The sequence below is a fragment of the Tachypleus tridentatus genome, chromosome 1 (assembly GCF_004210375.1).
Source record: "Tachypleus tridentatus isolate NWPU-2018 chromosome 1, ASM421037v1, whole genome shotgun sequence".
NCBI lineage: Eukaryota > Metazoa > Arthropoda > Merostomata > Xiphosura > Limulidae > Tachypleus > Tachypleus tridentatus.
Genome location: NC_134825.1, coordinates 31,149,331 through 31,172,798, shown reverse-complemented (window position 1 = coordinate 31,172,798; position 23,468 = coordinate 31,149,331). Strand labels below are relative to the sequence as shown.

Sequence of the window (23,468 nt, the reverse complement as noted above, 5' to 3'; positions counted from 1 at the left end):
TATTATTATACACAACGATAAATTTTTTGTAAATTTTCCAAGGTGACAGTAGGTAATGAAACTGAGTTGTAATATTCGTCCTTTTTGATATATATACACACACACACACGCATCAGATTTTAAACTCAAAGTAGTCGTCCGGTGGAATAAATTGAAATTAAAATTAATTTTAAATGACTGGTAAAAAACAAAAAAATCGTCATCTCGGATCAATGAAGTACATTGACCTTCTTTTGACTGTTTATTTTTCAAATTCGACACCAGGGAAATGAGAACATTTGTTTCAGGACAAGGGTCAATGTGTGGCCCAGAAAGTAAAAATAAGAGCATGGGCTGGCTGCTTCCAACAGACGCACCTTTCGTTAGATGCAGAAGCGTCGGTGCTACACGTGGCACAAAACGTTTTGGTGTCAGTTTCATGCGTTTTGTTAGTGATCTATTCACTCGCTTGAGCCCTCATTCGCAGTACCAAGATGGATGCCGATCAAACTAGAGTCGATCGTCCTACTTAACTATTCATTTAAACTTAATCTTGAAGAAAAGGTGTCGGTTATTTTACCAAATATCTCGGAAATTTATTCAGGCAGTAACAGATAGACAGCAATGTTTGAGAAATATTTAAATTCCTAAATCAACTGTATATTGCTGTTAATTAACTTCAGTTAACATTAAAGATGTGTTAAAGAATGTGTGCTGATCCCTCGTCGTGTTACAAGAACGTCACACCTACTTAGTCACATGTCGTATTGTATGATGGCTACCAAATAGTAGAAACAGACTAGGTTTCACTTTTCCATATATACTGCTTCTGTCTTAGATTTTCAGTTCGAATATGTTTGGTTTCTTCCTGTATATGATCAAGTCTTTTTCAGGAGTATTCCATTGCAGATTTCAGCCTTACGTATCAACGTTGCCTCAAAAACCGATAAAAATAAGTCAACGCCTGTATAGTTCCCCATAATGTCACCACCCCGTATCTGTACGTATTTATACTACATGTTATATCAGAGACTCGTACAATATCGATAATTCTTGTTGTACAATTCGCTTATTTTCCTACGTAAGTGTTACCAACATGAATAACAAGCGCTTCGCTGCGAGGTTCAAAAGGTTCTCTCGTAATTCACAAAGGACAAGTGTATCATTTTTTAATTACCTGTAACTATCCCAAACTTCGAAGGAAATCTGTACTGGTAAGGAAATCCATTGATATGCACACACAAATACACAACTGTGATACCTGGGTACGCGTGCCGAGTTTGGTCCATCTAGCTTGAAAGTGAAGGTCGTGAAAACATTCAAATATGGCTCCATTGGAATCCAAGTCTAAGTAGGCCTGAACATACGAAATTTTAACATCAGATTCGAACTTAACCTTGCGAATCTACTCCTAGGCCGCTTCCTCCCCTTCCACCACAATCATGTTTGGACGATTTTCCAAGACGTTTTAGCTAACCGTGGTGATCAGATGAATAATAGCGCCTACCAAGTTTGATCATGCTAATTTAAAAAAGGAGAGAAGAACTCGGACAAACAAAGTCACAAATCACACAAACCGAATAAATATACATTATTCATAACCGGTTCCATTACATTATTGTAAGAGTTGTTAGTTCTGCTTTTATATTTTATTTCACATTGTACATGATTTAATTACATCATCAGTACTGATCTAGACCACTGTTCATTTTGTACTATACTTTATTCCTAATCCTTACATAGTCATTACAAGTTATTGTACTTGATGTTTAGTTCTATTGTATCATCATTATTACAAATTACGGATCCCGCTTAGCTCACCACTATTCCGATAAATATTTTGCATGGTTTCTATCATTGATAGTGTACATCCTATCATGGTTCCTTTTCACCATCAACGCTCTGTTGGCTTCTCCACTTCTTTCACCATCAACGCTATCTGCAACTGATGTAAAGTTTTCTTCATTACCCCTTCAACCAGTCTCCAAACTTAAATTTCCTGAAAAATAGATTCCTCGTCAAATCAAACACTGTATTGGTTTCACCAGTTCTCCTTCACCAACACTATTTACAAAAGGATGTGCACAGTTTCATAAATCAATGGCAGTTACCGAGTGTTCTATTTAGTTTAGTGCGTCACAAATGCTACTTGCGCTGTACGTTATTTCAGGATTCCTTAGTTTATACCAGTCATAAGTAGACCATTACCTTGCAAGGTTTATAAGATAATGACTGGAAACTGGTATTGATCTTACAAATAAAGTAATTAAACATTTTTCCAGTCCTACTCCGGTATTTCCTAATTCCTTACATCCAACCAGAGGCTTTGCTTCGTCGTCTTCAGCGTTACGTGTTTTAGAGTTAATATTTAATGGATACCTGACGAAGTAGTATGCAACAGAGGCTTTGTACGTTGTACGTCAACTGGCCTGATAAGTCTTGGTATGTAAAGAGGGATTTCATGGCAAGGTCCTATAACAACAATATATATAAATCCGTTACTGTTTTTCATCTCTTTATATAACAATTAGTACGTCGCCAGCTTTGACATCTTAGATATAATTTATAAAACTTTTTTCTAGTACTTTTATACCATCTATATATTGCAAAAACCCATTAGTGTTAAAAAATGTGGGGGTTTCCTTTGTATTTTTCTTCGTACGTATTATCATAAGAAGTTCGTGCTTTCTAGCATTAACATTATTAAGTCACATTTATTATAAGAATATCGTAAGGAAAGGAGTTGCAATAATCACAAATACAGAATTTCCATCCCCCTTTGTTGCTGTTCATCACTTACACACAAGTAAAAAAAAAAAGTATCCAAAATTCTGATTGCGAGATCCGCACGTGGCCTCGTACTTAGTTTAGTCTATCGCACTAGGGATTCGAGTGCTAAATGGTTTGAAATTTGGCATTACCAAAATTGCTTTATTTTCACATGCGGGTGCGTTATGAGAGTAACAGTTGTTGTTGTTGTTGTTGTTTTGGAATTTCGCACAAAGCTACTCGAGGGCTAACTGTGCTAGCCGTCCCTAATTTAGCAGTGTAAGACTAGAGGGAAGGCAGCTAGTCATCACCACCCACCGCCAACTCTTGGGCTACTCTTTTACCAACGAATAATGGGATTGACCGTCACATTATAACGTCCCCACGGCTGGGAGGGCGAGCATGTTTCGCACGACTCGGGCGCGAACCCGCGACCCTCAGATTACGAAGCGCACGCCTTAACGCGCTAAAGTAACAGTCAATTTTGATAAACTGGTAAGACTAGCAGTTTCAAGCGTCGGTTGCTAAATACTTATTTACTCTTTCGTTTACAATTTAAACTAAGGACGACGAAACTCGAGCTTTAGGGGTCTCTGGCGTGGCAATTTATTTAGCCCACGAGGTATCGTTAGAGATTGGTTGGTTTGGTGTTTAATGGCGCAAAGCAACTAGGTTATCTGCGCCAAACATCCGGTAAAAAAAAAGTTTAATTTAAAGTTATTAAAATTAATAAGGAAATTAAAGTAAAACAAAACAGTTTAATTTCTGAATTACAAACAAAATAACTAATCTTTACATCTAGTCTACAGCGGTAAAAGAAAAACTACAGTAATACAAATTGTAAAGAATTTGCTGAAGCATAATTGTAATTGTCATAACTCGCCAGGATGACTAAAGTTTAAGTTCAAGAACCACCGTTAGTCACCTGAAGTTGGTCTTTCCAGTCCTGGTTCCGAGTTATTTGAAGTTACGGCCATTTTCTAATTTCAAATAGAGCTAGTTGTACATTAATTTTTAAAAGGGAAACACATTTTAAAACATCTAGTTTATAAATTAAAATTTTATACAGCATTAAGAAAATTAATGGTCTTTAAAAAACTAAAAACATTTGTAAGATGGACAGCATCACCATCGCCAATGATAGTCTAAAGTTATTAATAAACCTTCGGACAAAACATATTTAAAATGGTGCTGTCGTTGAGAGTCGTAACGACGACAAGACAGTAAAATGCGATTTATTGTGACCTGAGTATCTCAGACAACATATTGGTGCATCAGTTCCAGAAAAAAGAAAACAATAAGCTAAAAAAAAACAAAACTGACCAATGCGTAGTCTTGTTAGGACAAATTCCTCTTTCAGATCTTTATGGAAGCAAGACGCCCAAAGTCCAATAGAGAGTTTTAGTTGGAAAAGCTTTTCACGTTGCTCACTCCAAGTTGACTGTAAACTGGTATGGAGCCGAGCCTTGAATACAGGACCACAGCATTGATTGTGCCAGAGCAGACAGGTGTCGGAGAGTCCGTTCCCGCGAATACCAACGTGGTCGGTTTTGAATATCGGTGAAAACAGGGTGTGAACTAACGTGAAGCAATTTCAGGGCCAGTAGACAACTAAGCGAGTCAGAATAAATAGTGCAATCTGAGTAATGCTTATCTTCTATGTGATCCAGGGCAAGAGAAATGGCATACAGTTCAGCAGTGAACAAACTGTAGGGGAAGGGGGTGTTCTGTGCATAACCATCGAACCATAACAAACTATGACAAACTATGTAATAAGCCATGATGAGATGGGCTGACCAATGGATATAGCAATGTTATCCAAGGACAGACCCAATTCGTCCAACTGTGTCTAGCATACGAAGGCCAAAAGGAACAATAGCAGATCGTCTGTTCTGATAAAGCATGGTCCATCTGGGAAGGAAAACAACCCCAGGTGGGATGCTGTGGTAAGGATTAAAGTTGCAAAGCATATAGTAAAGACAGTTGCAAACGATGGAGGTGCAGAGGAGGTTCATGCAATAGTGTATAAGCTCTGGACTGGGGAAGTACAGAGCCAAAGTTCCTAATGATGAATGGGGTCCAGCATCTTGAAGGCCGAGGTACTGACAGAGCCATAGATAGACCAGTGACTCATAGTAGTTTTAATCGAATAAGAGCACGATGTATCTTTAACATAGAACATCGATCTGCTCCACAAGTGGTGGAAGAGAGGACGCGGAAGGTGTTCAGGGCTCTTGTACATTTGACTCATAGCTGCTTGATGTGTGGTAAAGGTCAGCTTATGGTCAGAGATAAGTCCCATGAACTTTGCCTCAGGGACCATAACTTCACTGATACAGCGTTCAGAATCTGGGTTAGAGAGAGAGAGAGAGAGAGTAACAGTAAGAGGAATTTGTTTAGTGTTGGCATTAATCTTTATACTGAAAAGTGTAACACTCACGACAGCCCTGAGGAGCTCCAAGTTTCTGTAGAAAGAAACGGAAAAATGTCGAACCCACACAGAGTTGGAATCTCCTGTCCATTAAAATAATTAATAAAAACGAGTAAAATGACCACGTAGCCCAAATAACTGGAAGTTTTGCAAAATGCCATACCTCCATGTAGTATCATAAGCCTTCTCAAAATCAAATATTGACAAAAGCTTCTTCCCTGAGTGACGTTAAGTCGAATCAGGTGATTCATGGTGGAGCATTGTCGTCAGAACCTACACTAGGTGGGCGAGAGGAGATTTGATTCGAGGAACCAAACAAGACGAGCATTAGCCATCCTCTCTAAGGTCTTACAGAGACAGCTCGTCAAAGCAATTTGGCGACAGGTTGAAATCTTGGGATCCTTCTCAGGCTTAGAGAAAGGTAATACAATAGCCTGGCGCCAGGAAACAGGATAAACATTCTCTTACCAGATCCAATTAAAAACAATCAGAAGAATAGCAAGAGAAACGGGAGATAGATGATGTAGCATCTCTAAAGAACTGACTCGGTGCATGAAAATAAGTAAAATAACCAGTACTGAAAAGAAAAAAAGTTGTGATATGAGGGCATACACTCTACTGAGCAACACTTCCCATCAATATCAATGCATCCCCAGAGGGAATTATGTCCATTAAAATCTTTCAGGATTAAAAAGAGATGGCAACTGTTCAACAAAAGCATCAAGGACTGATTGATCATATGTTTCTCCAGGGGACAGATAGAGAGAACAAATAGTGATGGTTGACCCCAGGAAACACGGATGACTACGGCCTCCAAGGGTGTGTCGAGTGGCAAAGACAGGCTGGGCATATGCTGATCAACCAAGAGTGCCACCCCTCCATGCACTCGTTCATCACACAGCCTGTCATTTCTGTATAAAGAAAACCGCCGAAAGGTGACTGTATTGGCAGGTTTCAGAAATCTTTCCTTTAAAAGGAAAGACGCACAGAATGGTAAGAAGCAATCAGTGCTTTGTCATCCAGAGTAGAACGTAAGCCTCGACAGTTCCGTTGTATTAAGGTGGCCATTTTTATTTATGTGTAGACCAATTGGGTGGAGATCCCTTCTGCTTTCGACCACGTTTTTATTTTTTTTATTTGAGGGAGGTCTGCTGACTTCCATGGACCCTGCCTGGAGTCGATTGGGCAGGTATTTTTCGTTAGAAGATGTACCCGAGGGAAGTGAATCTTAGAGTTTGCTAAAATGAATGTTATGGACATAGATGGACGTTGACATTGATTCATCAACTTTAACCATAGAGGTCAAAATATTTCATATAGTTTGAAAACGATTGTTTGAGACACAGATCCTTCTGCACTCTCATTGTAGTGTAGAACGAAGTGCTGCACCTCTTTCTTCCAACCACGTAGGGCAAGAGCGAAAGTAGGATAGGCGAGAGCCATTGAAATTGAAGCAGCGAGGGTTCATTTCACACTTATCGGCATCCTGACCCTTATCACCGTAACGAGAACACGTCAAGAAACTACGACATAATGTCTTCGAGTGACCGAACTGCTGGCACTGGAAACATCTGGAGAGGGTTTGGAATGTATGGCTATACCTTGCAATTAACGATAATCTACCTTGATGGTAGCAGGTGGACATGGTGATGTAAATGTTAAAATGAGGACATTGGTCGGCATCATAATTCTATCTTTGTGAGTGGAGATACGTCTCACTACAGAAACTGCTTGGGTGAAAAAAACCGGCGAGAATCTCCGACTCGAGGATGTTCTTCAAATCTCTCTTAAAAGACTCATGATGGATTCAGAAGCATGGGAAGTTACCACAATTGATAGATCCCCAATTGCCTTCGAATGTAAGAGGAGTTCACCGTGTTGATGTGAATGTTTCCACCATTATCTCACTAGAGCAAAGCTTTATGACTGAATTTGGATCCTTCTAGTCCCTTCTGAATAAAGACATTTGCCATAAAGGTAGGTCTGAAAGAGAATGTAGTAAGAAAATGAAGTACAAGTGTTGAAGATTGCTGCTCAGAATCTTCAAGATGTAGTCGTTTTCCTTTTTTGGACTTTTTCACTAAAGTTTTTTTTATTTGCAAGATCCATAATAAACAATGTTTCGTCGTCCACTGATCCCACCCACTCTGGAGCCCTGTGAGGGAATGCACTACAATGCCAAACAAGGAGACTGCAGTAACGTCAGGCTTTCGTGAGCACTATAGCCAAACACCAGCATCATATGCTATGTCCAAAACACCATGCCTAAAACACCTGTTCAGAACATCCAACACTAGTACTTGGTTGACACTAGCCCAAGTGGACTAGCCGAAGGCCTCCCTACAGGTCTACTGGAATTCGAGGCCAAAGTGGTGCATTAGGGTTGGTCCTCTCAGCTCCTTCACGGGTTACCACGCACGGCAAGTACGTGGGTGGATGTTTAGATCCCAGAGGAGATAAACTGAAAGAATAGAAACTTTCCTGGGATGTCGCATCACCACACCGAAGGGTATAGTTAGTTAAACAAACAAACATTTCGATTGCGTTTATATGTATTAACAAGCACTTGACTTTAAAGAGATCGCAAAGCCGAAGTTTTATTGCACAAACAAAAAATCTGCTACTGTCATCATCGTTTATTTATTCTCTTAATACTATTTTAAACTTTTCTGCTAAGTGACTATGTAATGTGATGGTGTAAATATTTTATTGAGAGATCTGCTTTTAAATCAAATATTTTACTTTTGATCTATCTGGTTTTACTAGGACACAGTCCTTTTGACGATTTATCCATCTGATAATTTTATTTTTTCAGGTCTAACGCCAACAAGTAATGTTCTACCCCAATTTCCTTTATCCCATTCCATCATTTGAAGTACGCTCAACTAACACAGGAGGACACCACATTAAGGGACCTCTTTTACCACCAGGACGAGAGAAAGAGATTCCGTTAGATCTTTCTAACAAACCTATTAATCAGCCACCAGTTGGTGTAGTGGAAGCTGAAGAAATGTTTTTTCTCGAGCAACAGAAGTTTGGTACAGTTGGTGCCCCGCAGGAGTTTCACGCAGGTTTGCAAAGACATCTTTCGGATGTGGGAGGATCCCCTGGAACTTTAGTAGATCCAACACTTCTCAGGTTGGGTTACAGGACAGATGCTGCCGTAGATAATATGTTGAGTGCCAATATGTCATCGCCATTTTGTATAGATAGAACGCCGGTTTCATCATCAACGCCAGTCTTTGGATCTCACCACATGATGAATAGTTTTTTCCACCAACTGGATCAACATAGTAGTATTTATGGGTCATCCCGTCCTACGATGCAACAGTTCTCTTCATACTACGAACCTTCATCATCCCTATCGTTTCGGTCTCCCAAAAGCACTTTTGCCGATCCCAACCACACTTTAACACAAAGAAGCTTTTACGAACACACCAGTCCAAGCTCCTTAGCATTACCAAGCTTGTCATTATTTCCTGATGGGACTGAAGAGAAAGGAGCTTTCGTGGCTCTCCGATCGGGTGTTGAGAAAAACATTTTGAATGGTGCCTCATTTGAAGCAATAACTTATGCTGAACATCTTCGACGGTTAGGTGAAGATCGCGTCCAGAAAAACAAATGCGTTGGTGCATGTTGCTCCTCATCCTTTGGTGGCTTGGGTCAACCCCAAAGCTCCTGCTACTCACCTTCACAAATGACACTATGTGCCCGTGGGCCGATGGGCTACTTAGGAAAGGAACATTCATGTGATAAATTGTGTAATGGTGGATATTTTAACCCTTCATTTTCATACCTTAGCCAGCACTCGACCATTGGCGATATTCGCTTTTCTATGAATCCTTTCTTTGTCAAACTCGGAGAAAATGCAAGAAGGGAAGAAAAATTTGGCTCAATATTCGCTCCAAATCCAAGTGTCTGGGGTTCAGAATTATCAGGAGCTCCAGTTAGCAAGGCTGTGGTTCATACATTGTCACCAGTTCTCAAATTAGACGACAGCAACGGTTTAGTTCAGAAAGAAACCCCACATAATACCAAAGACACAGTAGTTTCTTCAAGCCCCACAAAGGATCAAAACGATGTCACTAATAATAGCCATTTCCCAGTTTCTAGTTCAAACACAGAATTTCTGAGAAAAGCCCCCAGTGATGTTATTGAAAATGGATCGAAGAGTAAATGCATTCAACAGCATTCTTCGAAAATGAATCCTCAGCCATCTGATCATAAAACTCAAAACAAAGATCAGAATGAATTTCAGAGACAACTTTCTACTGAAACTATTCCGTCCCATTCTATTAAACATAGTTCTAAAGAAACAGACTTTTCAAAAGCCAGTGTGAAGATGCCACAACTGAAAGCTCTAACCAGATTCGACAATTGTTCCAAAAATTCTCAGAAGCACGAAAACAAGTTATTGGATCCTCCACCATTTACAGCAGCAGATGCTATTATAAACTCCAGCCAGGAAAATATAACATCTTCTCTATGCAACTCTCTATGGATGCCTCAACCACCTAAAAATTCAACTCCTTGTCGCACGAGCCCACCAACATTTGGCACATCTCTTTGTTATAGGTCATCCAAATATTCTTTCATCAAGAAGAGGGAGAAAGAAAATGCAGAAAATAACTTAGTAGCCAAGTTTCCAGATACACATGTATTTAATCAAAACGAAACGTCATCGCTTCCATACAGATTAACAAACGGTATTCATCTTACTTTCTCGAACGCTGGAAATGCCAAAGAAACCGGATGTTCAACTCCATCCTCACATAATCATAACGATCCCGGTAATTACAACCAGACACAAGTTTATACCAGTTATTCAGAACAGAGCTCAGAATTTATGCCACCTATAAATAATCACCAAAAGAATGAATTCCCTAAAAGTTTTACGCTGGCTTTTGATCCGTATTCCTTTTCACAAGAAAAATCTGAATATACATTCGATGACGGCGAGAGTAACATTTCAACCTCAGGTGGCAGCTCCCTGAAGGCAAATCGCAAAAGATCTGTGCTACATACCAGTTCTGAGGAGTGTGACGTTTCGAAGAAAAGGACCGGGCCTCTAGCTATTTTTGTCGACCGAACGAAATTAGCGAAAGATAAAGAATGTCAGGTAAACTTTACAGTTAAACTTTACACGTGATCTACATTCCCACGTGTCTGATCCACGTTCTTAATTGAGGATTTTTTTTTTTTTATTACAAACACGTATTAATGATTTGCGCCAAAAATACAAATTTAAAACTAATTTCTGAAAACTTGTTTTAAAACATTTACACGCTCTTTGATATATTGATATCGCGTAGATAAAAGGTGTTGCGTGTAACGTTTGGAGAAACCTTAATGACATCAGGGATGTCTACTAGGGAAAAAGCTTTAAGAACTATGTTCCTTGACAGCGTCTTGATTGGTCATTGGAAATCGATGGCGTGCGGATTATATACACGTGGTCGCGAACTTGCTCTTTCACCGCTAACTGTTAGCGTGTCTGTAGCAGTTGTTCGCTGACTGGTTTCGTGTTCTTTGGGCAGTTGTTTGTTATCGACTGAAGTTAGAAAGCACGTTATTGGTAGAGGCTCTTAAAAAAAATAAAACACTAAATAATCGGGTACACTCTACATTTCATATTAGTTTCATGCTTGTAAAGCTGCTTGTGGGCCTACTTCTTCGTAAGTGGAAGTTTAAAAAGGAATACGACAATGAAATTGGTATGAAACTATGGTATAATTAAGACACTGAATTTATCAGCACCTTAATATTTGGAGCTCCACTTGCGTCCACTGCAAGAAGGTCACAGTTTATATACTTAAACTAAACTGGATCTATATACTAAAAACTTAGTTGTTCCAAAATATGCATTGCCACGAGTTGAAATATATAATTAACAAGCATTAAACTGTAGCTGTAATAAAATATTGGTTGTCGATTTTTCAAATGTTGTTTAAAAGTTCTTGCAACTTTTTTCTCGGAAGTTTAAAATTTGAGTTGCATGAAAAAAATGCATCATTAGTAGAATAAACACTAACTCAGTTTTGTTTGTCTAAAGGTTGTACATGTTAAGTCGCCAAGTAAAAACTATAAAAAAACATTTTCGTTCATTATTTAATATAAACAGAATGTGTGATTGTTTATTAGACCTGATAGTTATATTTAATTTTGATTCAAAACGTCCAAAGTAAAATATGAATTTTTTTCTTAAAAGAAAAGTTGTTTTTATGTTCACTTCTATTTTAAAGATCCACTGTCACAGGACAAAGTGCTTGAAAGCTGTATTCCATAACAGCAACTCATACTTCATTGTAATATTATTTTTAATGAATTATTTCTTTACACCTAATGACGGTCATATGTGAGACTTAAGTTATCGCACTTAGACTATATCTAAGGAAACTTGATTAGAGTCCCTTTGTCGCAAAAATGCACACCACACCTAAGAGTCGTTAAGTAAAGTAAATATTCTACGGGGTGATCGGAAAGTCACTGTGCACTTGCGTATTTATTAACAGACATGTTTAAATATAGAATACAGGAGGTAAATATGAATGACAATTATAAACAATGTTAAAAGTGACCCCCGTTAACATCAATACAGGCTTGGATCCATACACGTTCTTCAGTTGTTAAAACCATATTGGGATCAAAGTCTAAAATATAATAAAATCTGATTACAAAACTGCACAGTGACTTTCCGAACACTCTGTACTATTTACTTCAGAAAGGACAGGGATTGTATATGGATGTTTAACCGACCTCCCCTCCAGTATAATCAGCTCAACATTAGGGACGAGTGTGCAGCTTTGCGTGAAAGTTAAAAACAAAAAAAGACGACAAGTATACCGAATATTTTTTTATTGGGCTGTAACATATTCACGGCCCTAAAATACGGAGCACAATTTGTAGCATCTCGGGGCAAACCATGAATCTTCGTTCATACTCCGAGCGCGTTATTCATTTATTCATGCCCGACCCACGTGACAAATAGTTGTAGAATTATTTGATTCTTTCACCAGTTACACTGCATTTCAATCTAGTATCTGAATTTGAAGCACTTGTCTTACTACTCTGTATAAAGAAATTGTTTTAACAAACTTTGTAGTTCATGCTGCATGATTAAACAAGGGTTAAGTAACGTTTGTTATTTTCAGGCCGCGATCACCAGGTGTAATTATAAAGCTCCTCCCAGTTCTTCTAAAGGTAGGTGGATTATTTAATTTTTGATTCTATAAATCTTTACTGTTATTGAGAAATCAAAGAAACAAAAGAAATATTAAACGAATCTTACAATCTTTAAAGAAAACCAACTCCGACTTTTCACGAACATTCGAAAAGTTATAATTATAGCGTATAAGTTTTATCTATATTATTCGTTTGTACATTACAAAAAAACTATTTGATTAACATTTTCCAACAATGTTTTATGCATTTACAGAGAAGTTAATTTTGAACTTCACAGTTGAAAGGTTACTCGCGATATTGTAGTGACAACTAAAATCTGAGTTGTGGTTAGCTATTATTAGTTTACCCACGTCATGACTTTAGAAGTTTCTTAGCCTGAGTTAAATTATACGAATAGCCCCGTCACGCTACAAATTTGAAATATTCCTCGTAAACGCCCCCTGGCGGTCAAATGACTTTATTGATTGTGGGGGGTAATTGACTTGAAGATTACTACAAGGACAGGTAATAGAAGAATTATTTTGGGTTTTAGTCTCATATTTGTTTTGTTCATTGGTTTGTTTGTTTTATTTTTATAGTCTTGATATCAACTACCTATGGATAATTAACATATTTCATATTATTGTTATTAATACATATAATATGGCTAGTGGGAAAATGGAAAGGACAGAATCTTTACTATACTGTTTTCTACTGTCCTCAAATCACCCTACTTTAAGTAAAGACTTGTTGGTTCCGGTTACATTAGACAGTTTGCAATTGACTCGATGAATATCCGTTAGTTTTCCAGATGATACCACAGTCATATTACTCAGTAGATAAAAATTTTCTTTTCGTCCAATATGTGGTGTCAGCTTTAACATAATATCTGACTACCTCTCGCGCACCTTCTTCCCCTCAGTGACAAATATGAGGGCTTACAAGACTAAAATTTAGGATCAGAATCCATTGTGCAACGTTGTGCTTAACAACACAAAAGTAAAAATCAAAATATCAAATAACTGTCACTTCTATATGTTAAGCAAAGAATCACACGAATTTCTTCCTAGCACAATGAAGATACATTTCCAAGAGTTATTCTCATATGTTTTCCAATCGAATAATATGTTTTCGATCTTGAGTGCAGTTCTGGTTTCTGATATTAGTTGCTGAGAGCATCGGGTGACGTTCTACATTTGAAAAACAAATGTTAAAGTTTTTGTTTCTATCGCAAAGCTACAAAACACACTTTGTCTTCCGAGGGTAATGCAGCCCCCTTTTTATTACAGTAGTGTTCTATGTCTGTAAATGTGCCGCTGCTGGGCTGGTATGGCCAGGTGGTTAAGGTTATGGACTCGTAATCTGAGGTCTGCGGCTTTGAATCCCTGTTGCAAACATGCCCACCATTTCAACCGTGGGGACATAAGTGATAGCCAATCCCACTATTCATTGGTAAGAGTAGCACAGCAGTTGGATGTGGGTGGTAATGACTAGCTAGTTGCCTTCCCTCCAGTGTTACACTGCTAAATTAGGGATAGCTAGTGCAGGTAATACTTGGATAGCTTTGCGCGAAATTCAAAAACAAGTGTACCGCTGACGTAGTAGGAAACTAAATATGAAGATTGGTTTGTTTGTTTTTGAATTTCGCACAAAGCTACTCGAGGGCTATCTGTGCTAGCCGTCCCTAATTTAGCAGTGTAAAACTAGAGGGAAGGCAGCTAGTCATCACCACCCACCGCCAACTCTTGGGCTACTCTTTTACCAACGAATAGTGGGATTGACCGTCACATTATACGCCCCCACGGCTGGGAGGGCGAGCATGTTTAGCGCGACGCGGGCGCGAACCCGCGACCCTCGGATTACGAGTCGCACGCCTTACGCGCTTGGCCATACCAGGCTAAATATGAAGAGGGTCAAAAAGTAGATATCCAGATAAGTTAAGACATGCACTGAGGATTAGTTTCATAAAAGATGTGCTTTTACAGTAGTAAAGATAAGAATAAAAAGTTCAATCAAAAACTGTCAAACCAGGAGTTTCAGTCTATGAAACTTTATAACTTTCGCTATGCTGACTTTACACTCTGCATAAATAGCTCAAGCGAATAAAAACTAACATCGTTTATAGTGTTGAAACTGGAGGTTTAAACGAATTAGCCAATGCCTGAATTTATATTTGCACAGTAAATAGAATATCCAAGTGCTCGTGCAGTACTAAGGGGAAGCAATATTTGCCATACCAGACATACTCCAGAGGGTGAAACCTTTGAAATTTTGCTCAGAGGTACAATCCTATTTCAGATACAATATAATATTAAAGTGCATCTTTTCACACTCGTGAACAAGTTTCTTGAATGTGGCTTCTATAGGAAAGCTCCTTATGAAACTGCTAAATACATTTTCATTTGCCCCAGTGATAAGGCTCACACGTTTTACTAATGACAGTGGACAAACAATAAGTGGCCAACAGAAGTCATTTAGCCAAACAAGTTCCACAGTGTCATGTTCATACGTTTCCTGCCCCCGCTCCCAGTAGCATAGCAGCATGTCTGCAGACTTGCGACGCTAGAAAACGGGTTTTGATACCCATGACATGCAGAGAACAGATAGTCCATTTTATAACTATGTGCCTAACTACAAATTAGTTTTTCATTTTGAGCCTGCACACCCTTAATTTATTATAAATGCACGCTCGACTGCTAAACGTATTTGAATAAACAGCATTTTATCGTAGTTCAGCAGAAGTAACTAGAGTTCGTTGACCGTCGCTTATAATCCCATGTTTATCGTATCGTGAAACTTGTGCAAATAGCTTGCCTGCTAGTATCTCATATAAATGGCTACTTACTGCATGCATGAATATCTACCCTGTGTTTTAGTATGTCTGTTCCGTAGCGTCATACTCTCATGTTAAAGACGCCAGAGGGCCCACACCACGCGACAACAAATTACGTAATCGCTATAGAAATAGTTTTGTGACACCGTTACTACGGTGGGTAAGTAATACATGCCTTAAAGAAGGAAAGTCACGCACGCACACACACACACTGAAAGAGCATTGTGAAACTTTGTAAACAACAAAAAAAACCGGATGTGGTCAAGTGCTATCTTGTAGATTTTTGTCATACAAAAATTTATTGTAAATACGCAATAAAATCGGCACTATGAAATTAATAGTTATCTAACTACCATCTGTTAACATACTGCTGGGATTTCTAGAGTTTTGATTGATTTATCACAATGTATTTGTGATAAGTGAAAATTATTTAAAAACATCTATTACACTAGTATGAGTAAATAGAAAGCCTCAGATATGTTCAATTACCAAGAACATTTTTTAAATAGGCTGCAAGGAACTGGGAAAAAAATGTGCTGTGTGTTTAAGGTGCAATAATAAAATCTGTTACAAAACACTATAATGCTTGCATCACCATTCATGATCATACAACTTTGGCCAATAGAAGCCAGGATGTATTAGATATGGTTCAGAATATCCTCCAAGAAATGTGTATCTAATGAACTCCAAAATCACCAACTGTGTAACTATCCCAAATACATATTTACATAATCACTTCTTACCGCTGTAACTGATCTTAGATATTACACCCATAAATTTTTAAGCCATAAACAAAACACATTAACATGAAACAAAATATGCTACATATTCTTAAATATTCTAGAGTACAAACTACAACGTAGGATAAAATGTATCTTAGGTTTAAGAGGTGACTGGAGAATAGGTCCTACATTGTGGTGGTGGGGGATACATCGTCTATAAGTCAACCTCCAATTCAGTAGGCTCACATAAGAAAATTAGAAATTAGCAGACAGAGATGTGGGTGCTCAAGGACACAACATCCCACATCTATCATCATCCTTCACTGCCTGCATACAGTTATGGGAAGGTGACTGCTCTCCCATGTTAGAATAAGAATAACATAAAACGATGAAAATAAAAAGGTACTTGCTACCACTTGAGGGTAAATAAGATAAAACTTACCTCTTGAAGTTAGTATTCCTACCACCAATATGGAAGAGACGCTATTTAACATGCTAACAGTAAAGTGATAGTTAACTGTGACACTCGTGCTTCTATATACGGCTTAAGGTGTACATCCGCATAACGTAGTGCCAAGTTCTTAAATTACCATATTTTTAACTAAAAATTTTATCTAAAATTTCTGTATTAAATCCATTAACTATTAATTTTCGTATCAGTATTTCAACATTACTAATAAAACGTTGTAATTTACTACAAATTTTACAATATCTGAATAATGGCGAAGTTATGTTTATAATAGATAGGTATGGCACATTACTATGTAAGGAGGGTAAACCATTAATTGTAAAATCAAACAATTTCCTTTTATCAAAAATATTTATATTGATATCCTTTTTATCAATTACTTTAAGTTTTAAACCTAAATAATAAATGTTGTCAATAAAATCATATATTTCAGAATTATTTACGCCAATTGTATCATCAATATATCTATCTGTAAGTTAAAGTAAAAATATCTGGATTTTCATAGTTTTCAATAAATATATTTTCATACTAATATAAATATAAATTTGCTACACAAGTTCAATAGTTAGCTCCCATTAGAACTCCTATCATTTGTTTAACAACCTGTTTATTGAAAAATATAAAATTATTATAAATACAAAATCTTGTATCTTTTATGTTTTGGAACTATATTTTCTTTTTTCTAGTTCTATAAAAGGATAATATGGTTCTATTAATAAATTTAAAACAAAGATTAAATCCTTTAATGGTATTGTAGTAAATAATGTTGCAAAACAAATATTTGAATACTATTTACCTGCTCACGCTTTCTTAGACATTCTAAAATGGGTTGGTTATTTTTTTATTATCCAAAACGTGTCTTTTATTGTTAATACTTACAGTTTCTATTTTATCAGGTAAAATATTAAGTAATTTATTTAATAATATAGCCTGTTGTTTGATAACTGTTTTTATTCAATTGGAAATAAATGTATATTTAATTGGAGATTTATGTAAATGTGGAATAGCATAAAGAAACGGCAAATTCACATAAGAATTATGTTTAGAGGAAAGATTATGATAAGCTTTTACAAAATTATTAATTACTGTATCTTTGGATTGGTTGACAAGTTTAAAAGTTTGTGTATTGTTAATTTCTTTTATTATAATTAATCCATAGAATTTTTTGCAAATTATACCAATATTACAGTTAGCTTTACCGATAGGAACTATAACATTTTTCTTGCATTTCTTTAATCTTATTTTTAGTTGATTAAATGATAAATCTGCATGGTATTTATTAATTGATGTGGGATAATTTTATTTTATAAGTATATATAATTTCCATTCTAAAAACCATCTAGGTGGAAAGCTGTAATATAATTAAGCTTTAAAATACATTCATCAATATTTTTAAGAGATTTTAGAATATTATTTTTATTACATTTTGTTGCTATTCTGTATTTAGCTCCTTTTATGATTATTCCACGTAATATTTTGTCTTTTATAATATCTAAATTACTAGTAACAATAGGTTTACGAAAAATATCAACAAATGAACTATTTTCATATTCACAAAGTAAATTATTAACATCATCTACATTTAAATTAGCTAAAACACTTTTTTATATAATGGACCAACTGGAACTTCATATTTATAACTGAGAGTAGGTCTTAAGTTTTTACAAGGAAATATATTATTGTTTATAGAGTGATGAATATATTTTAGAAATCTGTAAGCCATTGAATATTTTATGTCTAAAATTAATTATCAAATATGAAGGCTTTATTTTCCGTTTTTTTTCTTTTTCAAAACTTGAAATATCATTAATTTTTAATCGATATTTTATAATGTTTACAAGTAAGTGTTTTGCGTGATCATTTCGAAAGTTGTATATTTATTTATTACATTAATTAATGTTTTTATTCTGAGAAGATTAAGTCGATAAATCTTTTTATAAAATAGTTTACATATACTAATGCTAGTATAAAAACTATTATCTAAACTACACAATTGTGAAAAAATAACCCATTTTGGTTTATTATTTCCTTTACTTCTACTTTTTTATTTTTATGAATAAAGTTATCTATAACGAAAAAATTAGCAATACAATATTCATTGTCCAAATTCAAAGCAGTAGAACTATTGAAATCTTTGTTTAATCCATAAGGATATAATGTTTTTAGTTTTAAAATGTAAAAGTTTTCTCTTTGAAGTCTATTGGTGTCTTGATTAACTATTTCTAATATAGTTATCGTAACCGAGGAAAAAGGATGAATCTTGAAATGTTTAAATTCTATAGAATTCATTACCTTGTTTTTAACTTGAGATCTATGTAAATTTATACGTATATGTAATGGGTTTGAAGTTTGACTCCCGTATTCCATATTACATTTAGTACGTGTTAATAAATAAATTATATTTTTTTTATTTTACAAAATGAATTAATATAAGTAAAAGGATGAAAAGTACTTAGAACAGGATATGTGAGATATCTTTTGCTATTGCGTTTTATTACATTAGCAGCAAAATAATTACTATAACCAGCTTGCTAGGCTAAATTATAGTCTCAATTTAATATGTCATCTAGATAAGGCTATTATACTTAACTTCAGAAAGTTTAAACAATGCAATGAAAGGTGTGACATAGTCAGCTACCATTCACATACAATGAATAAATTTTAGTGAAATTAAATAATTACATCCAAATGAAGCTAAATGAATAAACAAAATCATGAGAAAGGGTGATATAGATATTGGACGTTGTGGGCTTGAGCGCACACATCTCGCTCTCCTAATTTCTAATTTTCTTATGTGAGATTAGCAAATTGAAGGTTAATACTGATAAAGGTGTATCCCCATCGCAATCTGGGTCCTACTTACGCAGCACCTCCACAATCTACGATACATTTCAGAATCCCACGTTGTGGCTTGTACCCTAGAATCCTTTTTAAAAATATGCAGCGTATTTTGTTTCATGTTAATGTGTTTTGTTTATGGCTTAAAATGTTATGGTTATAATATAATTAATCAGAGGTTAAGTTTCGCTGTTTTGAACGCAGTCCTTCCTCATGATTTTGTTTATTTCATTTGTGTTAATTATTTAATGTCATTAATGTATGTATTCGCTTCATGTATCAGGAGCTATGTTGCTTCCATCCTAGTCTGCTGTTAATGTGGTTTTTTGCATAATATGGTAATTTGAGTTGTGAACTTAGATGAATATGCTCTTTTAATGTTTTCAAGAGTCCTTCTGAATTATATTACTGTTATACAAACTGTAGAACACTTCATAATGACAATTCGGTGCTCAAATAAGCTATAACTCAACTTTAGCACTATAGAACAGTAGGTTGAATGAGGCAGCCATTTTCCTTTTGGTCCATTCCTCCATACTAAACACTATCGTGCTTAGTGATAGCTTGTTCCCAACAACTCTTACTAAAGCCACTTCGAAAACTTCATCAACAGTCTGGGAGAAGTAAAAAAAGAAAGATTGAAACTGATTCTTTAAATAGTTACCAGTTCTACATTTTAACAACACTTGGTAGTCTCACAAACTGTGAAACACTCGATAATGGCAATTAGCTGTTCAAATAAGGAGATAACTCAGCTTTAGCAGTTATTTATGAACATCACGGAATAACAGATTGAATGTGGCAGACATTTGTTTCTCGGAACATCCTGACCTACTAAACACCACCATGCTCAGTGATAAATGGGAGTGGCAATAAGATTAGAAGAATATTTACCCATCATCATACAGCACCATCAATGGGTTTTCATAACTTTTAGTCATGTTTGGGTAACACAACGTCAAAAACTTTCTCAAATAGTTATCAGAGGCTATTGACGAATACAACTATTTTTTTTATTTGCTATAAGCCACATTGAATTAGCCCAACCAAGGTCATTTTTCTTCTACTCAAATACTTTCACTGCTAAACAGTGGAAAAATACTCCGTTTCATTTCAAAATGTTTAGAAATGTATTTCGAAATCAAAAATATTTTGTATCACTAGTCTCGATAAAGCCACAATAGCAAAACGTTGGTGTGGATACGTTTCCTTATCATTGTTATCTGAATAGTAAATGAATTTTTCCAACTTTATTTTCAAAATTACTATAACTCTACAGTATGCACTACAATATCTGAACAATTATAATTACAATGCATAGCTTTATTAATAACGTGTATAATGAATTAAAATGTAATATTTGTTTTCAGTCTGCTTTGAATTGTGTTTTGTAGATCACAAAAGTAGAACGTTACCACCACTGATTCATTCCAGTTTTTACATTTATGCAAACATTTGTACTCCTGTTTCTCTTCACGTGGGTGGCATTTGATTTGTTACCAGGAAATATGGCTAATTTGTAAAATGTACCTTAATTTCCTTAATTTAAACTATTAATTTCCTTAATTTAAACTATTGGGAATTCAACATTTTAAGGTTAATATTCAAAGTGATATTTAAGTATTTTTAATTAAATTGTAGAAAAATGTTTTTGTAAACGTTATATTCTGTTTACACTCGGCGTGCCAAATTATTTACCACGTTTATGAATTATTTTTGGATTACATAATCGTACACTAAGTAACTCAAGGTTTCGGATGGCTATGTCTATTATTTGTGGCTGTGTAGCAGTTCTGAACTTTGTTACTTACCAACAGGATCAATAAGTACCTGGATCGGAGAATCCCGCAGCCACAATATAATTAGTTGTGTCTTACAGTACAGTTACATGTTGTTGCTTTTATTTAGACAGTAAGTTTCAGTTTGCTGAATTTCGCGTAAAGCTACTTCAGCGCCTACCTAACACCATCACTACCGAATCTTGGGTTACTCTATACCAATGAATAATGGGATTGACAATCGTATACAACACCCGCGTGGCTTAAAGAGAGAGTATGTTCAAGGACAGGTACAAGCTTTGGACTTTAGGAGATGGAGACTTAATACAATCATTCCAGGCCGACCCCTGGGGAGAAATTTGGGTCGTGGATTTTCAGGAAGAAATCTATTTCTATTATTGTGTTTTGGTTTCTCTGTTTTTCCTTTAGAGCAAAACTATATTAATCCATCTGCCTTGTTTACTGCATTGTAAGTTCGTAAATACGCTGGTGTTTCCTTGGGATTATTAAGTTTTGTACATGTTGACTCGTTTGGTTTGTTTGTTTGCTTTTCAATAATTTTGACTTTTGTTTTATTTTGGTTATTTGCTATGTTTTAACTAGGTTTGGAATGTATATGAGCTATGATTTATTGGTAGATTATGTACAAAAGGTATTTTATTTTGACATAGTTTGGTTATCCGTATTCTATTCTTCGAGTTTTTTTTATTTCCCATATTTGGTAGTTTGGCTTGATCTGTTTTAAATTTCATGCAAAGATACAAGAGTGCTATCTACTCTAGCAGTCCTTAATTTAGCAATGAAAGAAAGACTCGAGGGATGATAGCTAGTCATCACCAACGCTTGAGCTACTTTTTACCAACGAATAGTGAGCTTCATTATAACATTATAAGGTCCCCACGGCTGAAAGGGCGAGCGTGTTTGATGGAACAGGGATTCTAAACCGTAACACGCATATTGCAAGTCGATTACCCTAACCACCTGGCGTTTTGTAGTCATGTGTTTTAATGCCATGGTTAAATCGATAGCATTAGATACAAATAAAAGAATTCTTTGTTTGTTTTGGAATTTCGCACAAAGCTACTCGAGGGCTATCTGTGCTAGCCGTCCCTAATTTAGCAGTGTAAGACTAGAGGGAAGGTAGCTAGTCATCACCACCCACCGCCAACTCTTGGGCTACTCTTTTACCAACGAATAATGGGATTGACCTTCACATTATAATGCCCCCACGGCTGAGAGGGCGAGCATGTTTGGCGCGACGCGGGCGCGAACCCGCGACCCTCGGATTACGAGTCGCACGTCTTACGCGCTTGGCCATGCCAGGCCTCAAATAAAAGAAATAATGGGTTAATTCTAATTTCTAGATCATTCAAAATGAGTTAAACAGAAAGAAGCAAAAACTGATTTATTCATTATACCGATGTAAATTATGTTGTTTTTTTTCAATTTAAACATTTGAATTGTTATTGGCTATACTAAAGTTTGAGATCCTGTGTTGAGCACGTGGTTTAACATATCGTGAATTTTGTTTTGGAAGAGTTTGAGCAGAATAAAATGCGAGTTAATCAAGACGAAGTGCTGAGTAACTGCTGAATTTATTTGTAAGTCGCGCTCAATCTGTTAAATTGCGAGTTTACTAACCAGTTAAATGGTTGATTGCTAAATGTATTGAGTTTGAGTTCTCGATATTGTGACATGAAATAAATTGCACATTACGTAGAACTCCAGAAATGAACAATAAATGAAATTACTGTTCTTCTGTATACTGTCTGCTAATAAGGGAACATCGGTTAATCTAACTTGTAGAACTTGCCATGAAAGAAATAAAATGTTGTCGTTAACATTACAGTGTCAATAAACTTACTCTCCTTTATACCTAATAACCTATAAAAAAACAAACTCCCTAACAATATAAACCATTATAATAATATTGTTTTGTTTTTTTTCAAATTTCGCGCAAACCTATACGAGGGCTACCTGCGCTAGCCATCCCTAATTTAGTAGCGTAATATTAAAAGGAAGCAACTAGTCATCATCACCCACCGTCAACTCATGGGCTACTTTCTTACCAACTAATAGTGGGATTGACCGTCACATTATAAAGCTCCCACGGCTGAAAGGGCGAGCATGTTTCATGCAACAGGGATTTGAACCCGCGACCCTTAAATTACGAGTCGAGCGCTTTAACCACCCGGCCATGCCGAGTATGTAATAATGTATCCTGTATCCTTTCTAAAGTACCAACATTTATGTATATCTCGACTTTAGTAGCTTCCAAGTAACACTCAATTTTAGACTGTATATATGTTTTCATTGGTGTGTTGGATCATATTAACTACAGTTGTTTAAAATGACACTAACATGGGAAGAAAAATTATTTATCAGCTAATATGCTTTCTTTGATTAGCAGTGCTAGAGTGAATAATGCTTCCTTTGAGTATTTCAAAAAAAAAAAAGTGCTCTTAGTATTGGACCCAGTACGGTTCCT

The 23,468-nt window shown here is 36.0% G+C and overlaps 1 protein-coding gene and 1 long non-coding RNA gene across 5 annotated transcripts in view; one reads left to right on the top strand and one right to left on the bottom strand.

The window, feature by feature from the left end:
• LOC143245163 (uncharacterized) overlaps positions 1-23,468 on the top strand; it is a 49,786-nt gene that overhangs the window by 11,069 nt on the left and 15,249 nt on the right. For all 4 annotated transcript variants that reach the window (XR_013025490.1, XM_076491197.1, XM_076491208.1 and 1 more), the window contains exons 2-3: positions 7,995-10,298; positions 12,331-12,379. Coding sequence is in view for 3 of the 4 variants with exons in the window: in XM_076491197.1 (XP_076347312.1) it covers positions 8,013-10,298; positions 12,331-12,379 (2,335 nt within the window). In the remaining variant the exon portion in view is untranslated. The remainder of the gene's footprint in view (positions 1-7,994; positions 10,299-12,330; positions 12,380-23,468) is intronic.
• On the bottom strand, positions 1,684-16,458 carry LOC143245179 (uncharacterized). The gene is made up of 2 exons (XR_013025494.1): positions 16,338-16,458; positions 1,684-2,451 (listed from the first exon to the last, which is right to left on the bottom strand). It is a non-coding gene; the product is annotated as an uncharacterized LOC143245179 (long non-coding RNA).